Here is an 11,152-nt window from a genome sequence, read left to right on the forward strand (position 1 = left end):
ACGCATCTATGGCCAAAATAATGGGTAAATCAATTTTCTTCTATTGTAAAAGAAATTGTTTAGTACACTGTCTGTTTGACAGTCCCCTGGTTTGACTTCAATAGAGGAATTTTTACAAGTTTCAACTCAATATAAGTTGGCTACTGGTGACATCTTTATAATTCCTAAAAGAGATCACACTGATTTAAATTTTCAGATGATCTGAAACGGACCTAATTTCCTGCTCTTTTAAATCTCAAATAACTACCATTAGTTTTCATAAAATATTCCCAAGTATCAATCTAAAATACCGTCTATTACTTACTGTTATCTAAGCCGATATGAAAATTTTCTTTATATTTGCTTGCCTTGTAACCTTGGTGGGGCTTTCCTTTGCACACAACCATACTCAGGCTGCAAACGGCGAAGATAGACGTAAAAAGGTTGGGCATCCACTAACTCGGAGAACAAGATTGCTTTGCAACATCTGGCACGATTCTGGTTGAATCTTGCAAGACTTTAAATGGTCTTGCAAAACTTTCCCCAAAAGTTTAAAATAAAGTGTTAAACAATTGTGTGTACACTGCTGTTATTGTTGGGATTTTGAATTGAGGATGAACTTCTCGACTGGAATTCAAGATAAACTTCGGTTTTTACTTCGAATTCATGAAGTTCTAATTTTCTGACTAATATTAATTGACCCAATGAACTGAAATTTGGCACACCTTGATAAGAAATGTAAGATCTTGACACTTCTTGCAAAACTTGAAACATCTTGCCAAGATCTTGAAACATCAACATTTCATGGTAAATCTTGATAAGATCTACGTAAGATCTTATCAAGAAAGAACACGAAAATTTCTTGACAGCTCTCGACAAAATCTTGACAAATCTTGATAATACTTATCATCTTTTCTGATCGCTGGTCGACGTATCTCGTCTTCAGAAAGGAAATCAAAGTCTTCTGAGAATTCAACACACTAAATAAAGTTCATGTAAAAGTTCACTTTTGTTAAGAGAGAGTTAAGGTAATAATTATTGGTAAATCATATGAATTAGTGCTAAATTTTGTTTAAAGCTGCTTTTCAATTTTTACAACTTGGTATATCTTGCCATGTCTTGTTTCCTGGCAGCCATGCAAACATCTTGATATGTTCATGGCAAGTACCATGTCAAGATTTTGGCAAGATTTAGTATGTCTCTTATCAAGGTGTACCAAGTTTCAGTTCAGTGGGGAACCATTATGTGGACGTTTGTAACAGAACGCAAATTTAGTTCAAAAATGCTGCAGGATTCGAAAAATCCCTCAGTAAAATTTACGACTCCAGAATTTGGCCAAACGTGAAAAAAGTCCAAACGCTTTTCCCCCTCTCCTAGTCACACTAAACCACAGTTCACTTTTGTCTACGGTTGCCTTTGCCCACAATTGGAACGAAATGCAAGAAAGCGTTATTGGTGATTAATTACAAAAACGTCTTCTACAATACTGATTGTGGCTGTGACTACCCATATCCTGGTTCAAAAAACGATTGAGTCTCTGAATTGAATCTAAAGTAATTACCAAAAAAATTAGAGCAATAAAGTTTTAGGCTAAGTATATGCTCAAAATCGTAAACAGTGGTTACGTTTAAGTGCTTTTCATGCTTCTCCTCACTTATCTCCACTATTTACCTAACTTTAATTCATTGTTAATATAAAGGTGACGCCAAAAATTCAGTGACGAGGTACTGTCAGAGTTGTCCACGAAACCTTAAAACAGTCTCAGAAAAAACAAATGCAGGGTTGCTAAGTAATGGACTATATAGTGTTTCAAGGATGGAATGTATCTCAACTTAAAAACACAAATTGTAGATCTTGTCTTTTTACATATTTATGTGCTATATTGCGACTCATTGTTTGTGAACGGCGTCAAATACAAGTGAAAGCAAAATAGATTGGACGCCTGACCAAGTGGTCGCCTGAGCAAAAAGAACTGCAATATTTTTTAGTTTTCTTGTCTTCTGGAAACAATGTTGAAAGCACTTTTAAATAAAAAAAAAGGTCATATATTAAAAGATCTTAGGAGCCCCAATTTTAAATAATTTATTAACAACCCGTGAAGCAGAGCGTTTAGTTCAGGATATAAACTGAACTGAAATTTAAACTCTACATTTTTCAGAACCGTTAGGAAAATGATAGAATGAAAAGTCGATAGAATGAAACTGATGTATCTGTAGGAAAATGATAGAATGAAACAGGTGTATGTGTGTATCATTTAAACGCATCTCGAAAAAATTTTCAGATAATTTTTTACTAACTTTTTAAAACTTAAGAATAACTTAGATTATTTTTTAGATTGAAGAAAAAGAGTTGGCTGAGATCACAATTCGAAATGTGGTGAGACATGTGGAGCAAAATGTTAGTAATTTTGTTAGTAGATTTGTTAGTAAAAGCACTTATAAACACAGAAATTAAACGAACTGGAACCATATCGGGTTTCCTAATTTGAAAGTAACTACGACTATTTCATAACTTAGGTTCTTGTATCTTTTCCGCTATTTCCTTCTCCGGAGCGTTATGCACCGCGGGTTTATAATTAAATGGGCACCCACTGTGTAGGGGGCACAAATTGAAAAGAATTTTGTAGGGGGCACAAAATGAAAAGATTTTTGTTTCAGGCCGGGGAAATTGCAAAGAATGCAGTAGAAGCTATGCATGAGTTCGAGAGCGCTAAAAACAAGGTATTTCTTTGATGACTTTTGACGCTGTAACTTTTTATCAAGTCACAAGAGTAAAAATGAAGTCCGAGTAAAAATGAAGTGACTTGAATGAAACTCTTTTAAGTCTTCAAGTCTTTTAATTTTTCATATTATTGGTTGCAGAAAACTAAAAGCTCAAGGCAGACTCCTAGTGATAGGTTTGAAAGAAAACGATTTACGGTTTTAAAAAAGGTTTTATAAGCAGTTAAATTCACTATCGAGTATTTATCTCTGCGCAGAGCTGCCGTCTTTGCCGTTTGAAAAGAAAATGCCTGTTATAGCATAAAAATCTATATAAATTTGTCTTTAATGGATGAGCGCATGTTGTAAAAGAACCCTGAGCTGCTAAGAAGTGAAAACAAATCTTAAATCTTTAATAACAGTTACGATGCATTTATCTCTGAGCTCTTGATTAAAGTTTCTTAAGTTACCTTTCATTGCAAGACTAATAAAAACTAACGGTAATAACGATGAGAACCGTCGGATAGCATCAAGACTGGATTATGCAAGTAGCCATTATATTCTTGTTGATAAAAATTGTGTGATTGTTCGTTAACGTGCACAACGTGGATACATATTATGCAGAAAATCAACAAATGAATTGCTTGATCTCTAGTTAACACAACATTTCTGTGTTGGCATTCTCAATTCGTGATATTTCAGACAATCTATCAAATAAACATGGTTTCAACAGCTAAGCGGCCAACAAACTTGGCAAAATGTCGTGTAAATGGACTGCTCACGTAAAATATTGCTAAGGAGCAGAAAAACAAGAATCCAAATGACGCAAGCCAAATACTTCGAAACAAATTTTAATCCAGCGAAGATGATGAATTTTTATGGAAAATACGGATTCCGGAACCATGCGATGAATACTCTATAGTTCCTTTTCTTCAACTTCTATTCACGATGGTCCTTCAATTCAAATGGCTAAAACCTATAGTTTTAAGATGAAAAATAAGCCAGGAGGCTCGGTAATGTGCGTTTGCACCTGATGTTCCCACCACGTTCATCCATATTTTTGGCCTAATTGTCTACCAAATGAGGAACGGAACAAAAAATAAAATCAACTAAAATCATTTAGTAATGTAAATTATGCCAGATTAGTGGGCCAATGAGAACTGTCATTAATAAGACCACGAGACAAGAAACACAGGATTCAAATAACATCGAAAAACATTTACATCCAAGTTGATTTGTGTTTTTAGAAAAAAACTGCGTAAATACAAAAGTCAAACAAGCGTCAATTAAAACCTAAATTAAACAAATTAAATTTTTATCTGTAGAAAAAACATGCGACCAGTTCTTTATGCGACTCGGTAAAAAGTAGACAAATAATTTTAATTAATTAGATATAAATTGAAATCTTATAAAAGGTTAGTGTTCATTCATACCTCAATATGAAGACATTGAGACTTTCCGTTATCCAGAATATGTCGTACGTCTACTAAAAAAAAATGACAAGTTCCGACGAAAAACAAAAAGAAAAGACTTTTGGAAGAAAAGTTTGTCGAAGGCGTTAAAACCGTAATCTATATCGTAAAGAATAAAAAATAAGTAATAGCACCTTCTTTGAACACCAATAAGGAGGTACTTGACCTCCGACTATTGAGACTAAATAAAAAGTACTAAAAAAGAAAAAAAAGATAAAGTTATGAAATACAATTGTATTTTTCAAAAACAATGAACAAAAAATATTAGCAACTGGAAAATATAAATGGTTGTTTCATTTGTCAAAAGAAGCCATCGAGATTTGTCAACGTTCAGTATATGTCATACGTCTAAAATCGATAAAGAGACAAAAATAAAAAAATTTAAGTAATTTTTCGCTAAAAACCGGTATAGCAGCCTTTAAATAAGTAGCACTGCACTAAAATTCGTAAATATGTCCAATTCTGCATTTCAACAACAGTAATTTAATATGCGGCCTGTAATTATTGCGAATAGGCAACGAGTAGACAAAACGATCTTGAGGTAAATTTAAAAAAGTCTTTTTTTAAAACATTTGATTTCAAAGTCATAAAAAGTTTTAGCTCTCAACTGAAAACAGTAAATATTCCTTTGTTCATCCATAGAAGCCGTTAAGACCTGCAATTATCCAAAATTTATAATACGACTACAAAAAGAACGCCAAATAAATGTCCAAAAAATGTCCAAAAAATATTTTGTGAAAACTCGTAGCATCCAAGCAGAAAAACCACTATTTAAAACGTGAAACAGCCATAAATATTAATTTTTGCACGATAGAAAGATGATGCAATCTGCCTTTTCTGGCCGTAAACTACATTTTGACCAAGAACAAAACCTCAAATCTCAATAATCCATTGTTTTGAAGATATGTGTACTTAAAATTCAAAACCACCATAAGATTTCGACTGAAAAAATTGGATAAGTTTCCATGAAATTCCATAGAAAACCGATTGAACCTGTCATTAGTAAACCTTCATTATAATTTTTCTTTTTTGTAATTAACGTGAAAAAAGCAAAAAAAAAGTTTTAAAAGAAATCATCGGCTGATTACAATCCGATTTTTTTTTGGACAGTAAAAAACAACGATTGAAAAACATTGATTAAAAAAATTTTCCGTATTTTACTGTTTTCAGAAGTAAAACCAACAATATTGTTGTTTTTTAACAATTTTTTATCCTTTTCGGCAATGTTGGCAAAAAATTACGTAAAAATCCGGAAAATGTGAACAATAACGAAAATCAGTCAAGTGTTCGCAAACTTTGAACATCGATAACGTGGAAAATGATATTCAAAAAAACTTTTTAGTTATATATCCTACACTGGAGGGCTTTCTAATGAAACCACTCACAACCGTGTACGATGAATATATAGATTGGCCAAAGATGACTGAACAAAAAACCCGTTCGATCATATGGTTCCTACCCCACTAAAAATTTATTGCGTCGCAATAAAAAATCTCTTCCAGGAAAACCTGGTGTAAAACTGGCAACAGTCTCTACAGACGCCAGATTTTCTCTGGGCACAAAAATTTGTTAACACTTATTTTCTCGGTTAGATAAGTTTCCCGAATTCATAACAGTTTCCCAAATTGTGTTAAGAAAACACTTGTAACTCTTTCTAGAAGCGGCGAATATGAAAACAAAGCACTCAATTACGACACTTACTTTTTTGGCATTATTGTTCAACCGATTGGTTTACAAGGAAAATAATTCAAAGTCCTTTGTGCAATGAGCTTCTTGGTTTTGCGCTGGTTGTTCTTCTTCAAATCACCTTCTCGCGTATTGAACTGAACTCTGCTATTAGATAGAAAACAAAAACAAGATTTCATCTCCACGTAGTCAAATCAATTGGTACAATCAATTTAAAAACTTATTCACAAATTCTCCTGGTCTGTCTTTGAGAACTTCCTGCTTCTGCTCTTTTGAAATTGGAACCAGAAGATCAATTTAAAGGAATAGTTCAATGGTCTTAAGAAACCTTCTAAATTTAGCCATAGTAGACAGCAGTTCTACGACACTATTTTTGCTTTTCTTAAATGCTGGTCTCCAAAATCGATTTTAAAAAATCCTTTCAAACGAGATCATTTCACCACCACACAACAAAAGAATGAGTGAGTCAGACAACTTCACACTGTGCTACATCCAATGTAAACAAAGCATCTGTTGGAAAGATGAAAATGCACTAAGTTTAATTCTACAAGTTTATGCTTTATAAATTTATGCTAGAATGTCGATTTGCTCAAGACGAGAACGTTGCATTTAGCAATCCGGGATGTATTCGGTCACATCTGAAAATTTCTCAGTCTAACATTTTAGCAGAGTATGTTTTGAAACATTTATGTTAATCTGCTATTTAATTTTGGGCTCAACTCTCATTCAGAATTTTCTGTCTTCCGGAATAGAATGAAAGCGACTGAAAACAGAGTTATGAAATCGGCTAAAAACTGGAAAAAGGCTTCCCTTTTAGGTATTTTTGAATTCCTGTGGGTTGGAATACCCTAAAGGACATGAATTATATCTGAATTGTCCCTTATAGACTCATGAATTACTTACAGAATTACCCAAAATTTGACTAAACTTAAGCAAAACCTTCCAAGAAAGACTTGCGATCTACTTTTCAAAAAGCAGCTTTTAAAATTTGTGTCTTAAAATCCATAGTTTGGTTAAGTTTAAAAACAAATCGTCTCTACTAGGGCTGGGTTTTGGTTCGACAAACCGCTTGATTCCACAGCAATCATATTCAATTTTAGTTGGCGGGAAGCAAAGAAAAGAAGGGCGGCCTGACTCACTTCTTCCGAACCCTTTTCAGCCATCGTAAAAACAGAAAACTCGCACCCACAGTCAAGGAGGAAGGAAAAATCAAAGCAGAAAAGGGAAAAGAGGAAACAAAACAAGCAAGCAAAGAAACGAAGCCCAAAAATGCTGTTAGTGGTGATAAAGACAAAAAAGAAACCGTGGCGGCTGCAACTCAGAAACCAGATGACAAGAAGCCTAACAGCTCTGTTGGCACGACTCCGGCTGCAACGACATCAAAATTGGAAACGAAAGAGACAACTGCCAAAAATCAAGAGTGAACAAAAAATTAATTTGGAGTAAAAAATGTGAACAGTAGGATTGACCATCAATAATTAGTTTGTCCATCATATGATATTTATATTACCATTATCTGAGAAAAAAATTTGCATGAGCTTTTATCACGCAGGCTGATGTAACATTTTTCTCGCGGGGGTTCGTGACTGTCTTAGACTCATTCTGTTATTAAATCAATTTATGGTAATTACAGGTTTGCGTTTCTTTCAATAAGTTGATATCTGTATAAAAGCTAAACGCAAACATTTGAGCAAACATAATTTACGTTTTACCATTAAGGAGACATCCCCGCTCTGAGGCTACATACAACGTGCATCATGGTTTGGGTTCATTTGACATGATGAGTGAAAGACGTAAAACTGTCATAAAAAACCGAAAACGAATTAAAGAATAATTTGATTGAAGGGCACAATTTTTGCTCCTACCACCAAACATTTTTCAAGTACCATAAAACAGCAAAATAGTCAGAAAAAAAGAGGGTTTTAAAACCAAACAATGATTTATTAGCTCAGAAAATATTTTCAACTGTGAAAATTGAGTTCGCACAAAATATCGGATGTGCTTGGAGGTGCAAAATAATCGGCCAGAGATGACGACAGATGCTTTTTAGCATGCCCTAAATCAGCTGAACATTTACATCACTCAGAGGTTTGAGGAAACAAAAAAAGTTTCTAAGCCCTTATCTCAGCATGATAAAGCTCTACTAAAAAACCATTAATGATCTGAAATTAGTCCCAAAGAAAGAAATGGGCAGTAATAGTCTGGCCAATATAGGCTGGATTGAAAACCAAGTGAAAATCTATGGATAATTTTGTTGCTTCGTTTACGAAAATTTATCGCTTCACTTTTATTCACGATAAAAAATGGCAACGTTAATGGAGGACAACAGCGATGGAAAAAATGTGAATATCATTTCTCGTTTTCTCGGATTAACGTAACGCATGTCCGCGATGTTGAGCAGTCAGTTAGCTTAAGAGCCTCATTGCCCAAATTCAAAAAATAATACCTTGAGACTTAATTCAGACTTGTTTATTCCTGTGAGCCGCGATATTTTTAGTTGCTAAATATCTAAACTTCTAATGGTCTTCTATAGCTACAACCAACTGCAAATGGTCTTCTTAATCATCCATTAGTAATCCAATAAAAATTGCCACTAAAAATTAATCACAATAAAAATTAATCACTAAGCAGGCGTTCTTTCATTTCGGTCTAATTTAACTTGTTAACTATCGTGCTTAATAACCGCGGACAAAAGTGACGCGTTGAAAAAGTCTGACTAGAAGCCTGGACAAGGGCACCAAAATCTTGTCGCTGTTGTCCACGCTCGCGCATAAACAGGCATCGTGACAAATTGTGCCCGATAAGTTCAAACTTGAAGCCAATTTAAACAAAACTTGCTTACAGTTGAGATATTGGCGATCGTTTTCCTCAATTATGCAGCTTGCCTGCATGTCATATACTTCACGTAGGCAGCCTTCAACACGTACCTTGATCTTTTTTTCAGGAGAATATTTCAATATTGGATAGAACACAAGGCATGTTATATATCATGGTTTTTTTTCATTAATCAAATAAAGCTATGTCTTTTCATCGTCTTATAATTTTATCACAAGGAGTCTTAAATTTCAGTGACATTTTTGAAGTGAAACGACTTGTCCTGCCAGATTCCAAGAAACCTCAGACAAACAAGGTATCTAAAGGAGGATTAAAATTCTCCAAATAACATTTCACACCATCGGAAGTTGCTAAATTTTGTTCTGATGTGTTACGTCACAGCATTTCATTTTAAGCATTATTAATATCAACCTGTAAACTGCGAAAGACCCTTCTGTTCATCAAGTAAGCCAGCTGATTAGCCGCACCACATGTGAAAGCTACCTCTCCGTCCCAACTTTTAAAATAGTGTTTCGGAAAAGATTACAATTAAAAGACAAGCCCAAAATAGCCTCCTAAATTCCAGTGTTTCCAGATTTTCTAGTTTTAGCCCCAACCAGTTTATCATTCTAAATGTATCAAGATAATTTATTTAAGTTACACAGTCATTTCGATCGGTAGTGCTGATTGATGTTCACATTACTGCGCTGGTTTGTTGACCAAGTAGACTTTGTTGGATTTCAAGACATTGTCTCCAAACTTGTACTCTTGCTGGACACCGTCCCACGATGCTTGCCATCCTTGTTTCCCGTATCTGGGCTCATTCAGGTACGCAGAGACAACGTAGTTGCAAGCCGAGATCACATCCCAAACTGGGAGTCCACTGCACTCTCGGATTGCGTTAGCGTAAGGAGGCAGCTCAGTGCACTCCAGCAAGATTGCCTTCACTTTAGGGTACTTTACAAGGGATTCCTTAACAAGTTGTATCATTCCCGGTTGCACCTTAGCAACATCAACTTTGTCGCCCGCAGCAACGGCTTCAAATCCGGGGACGTTTTCACACCCGACAACTCTTAGTCTGTCGTCAACGACGCTGAACCCGCAAGCCTTCTGGAATGCCTCGTTCATCTGGCTGAGTGCAACTCCGTTTGCAGTCATGATGATGATTTCATCAACGGGAGAAAGGGTCGCCTGGATGGATTTCAACTGAAGCAGGGAACTCATCACAAAGCACACAGGTTTGGTCTTGATAATGCTCTGGGCAATATCCTGGAAGTAGACCATGAATCCGCAATCACCAGTGATCACATTCACTTTCTTGGTGTTGATGAGCCAGTTGCAAGATTCTATGAACCTCTGCTGGACAGCAGGGGTCAGCGATCCACTTTGGGCCATTTCGAAGGTGAACCCGGGGACCACTTTGTAGTAGACATCGTAGCCGTAGGTATCCGGACAGTCGATGTCCCCGCACGCAGGAGGGTAGTCATAGTCCAATCGGATCACACCAAGAACGGGAGCTGGTTTCAGACTCATTGTGTGAATTAAGTTGAGTTTTTGTGTTTATCTCACAAATTTTTTGCTTCAGAGGAAGGCAACTGTTTTTCAGAGAGACTCTGGCAATACTGATTCCGAGTTCGGTTCTAACTGGCTCTGCCACTCCTATGGTATCACGTTGCCCAGAAGTGCCAGATTTCGCGCCCACATATTTGGCACAAGTATCGCAATCCAACGGCAGCTAAATCACGTGGAAGTAGAATTGGTATAAAAAATAGGGAAATACTTTTGCAAGTCAGAACCATGGAAGCAATGCATAGTTTAGATCACACAGGCAGACAAAATATACCAATTAACGGTTTACCATCAAATTTTATGCCGTTGATATCCGCCTATGTTTTTTGCAACCGACACTTATATCAACATCTGCAGTGGAAGATCATTTCTGAGCTCGAAGATATAAACTCCATACCAATTCCACCAATGACATTGTTTGTTGACGAATTATCTGGCTAACTTCGCCGGATTGTTTTCAAGTACAATCACGTTGCAACTTATCATTGGTGCAACTGCTATGGTTCTCCAATCGTATAAGCTTTGTTGGTACAAAATTAAACCTTGAAAGCTTTCGGCAATTTTCATTGATCTTACTCTTGGGTGACTTATAAAAGTGACTGATAGAAAGCAGTAGCCTTGCATTTTTGCACAGCATGGCTACTAAGGTTAAGATGAGAGCAAAGACAGCGTGGGGATACTAACGATTGATCTCAACACTTGAACTCTTTTGAAAAAAAGTTCAATCCTAAAGAAATATAGAACACTCGAAGCTAATGAAAATAATAATTGAACACCTGGTTCATAAATGTTATGTTTTATATATGGTGACATTAGTGAGAAGTTTCAATTGAAAAAAAATCTATTTTCTTTTTAAATATTTAATAATAATTTCAGCTACGCAATGAATTTTTTCCGAGATTTTTTTTGACTTCGTTGTTCTTCATAGCGATT

At 35.5% G+C, this 11,152-nt stretch overlaps 2 protein-coding genes across 2 annotated transcripts; one reads left to right on the forward strand and one right to left on the reverse strand.

Moving 5' to 3' along the window:
• The first annotated feature begins 245 nt into the window (after nt 1-245).
• LOC142342166 (uncharacterized) lies at nt 246-7,538 on the forward strand. Its single transcript, XM_075393375.1, has 4 exons — nt 246-422; nt 2,314-2,376; nt 2,637-2,699; nt 6,937-7,538. The coding sequence occupies exons 1-4, from the start codon at nt 321-323 to the stop codon at nt 7,258-7,260; spliced, it is 552 nt and encodes a 183-aa protein (XP_075249490.1). The 5' UTR covers nt 246-320; the 3' UTR covers nt 7,261-7,538.
• Nucleotides 7,539-9,349: 1,811 nt separating this feature from the next.
• On the reverse strand, nt 9,350-10,183 carry LOC142342988 (uncharacterized). The gene has a single exon (XM_075394670.1). It carries the CDS (start codon nt 10,181-10,183, stop codon nt 9,350-9,352), a length of 834 nt encoding a protein of 277 aa, XP_075250785.1.
• Between the last annotated feature and the right edge of the window lie 969 nt (nt 10,184-11,152).

Source organism: Convolutriloba macropyga, chromosome 7, assembly GCF_964194025.1.
Source record: "Convolutriloba macropyga chromosome 7, txConMacr16.3, whole genome shotgun sequence".
NCBI lineage: Eukaryota > Metazoa > Xenacoelomorpha > Acoela > Convolutidae > Convolutriloba > Convolutriloba macropyga.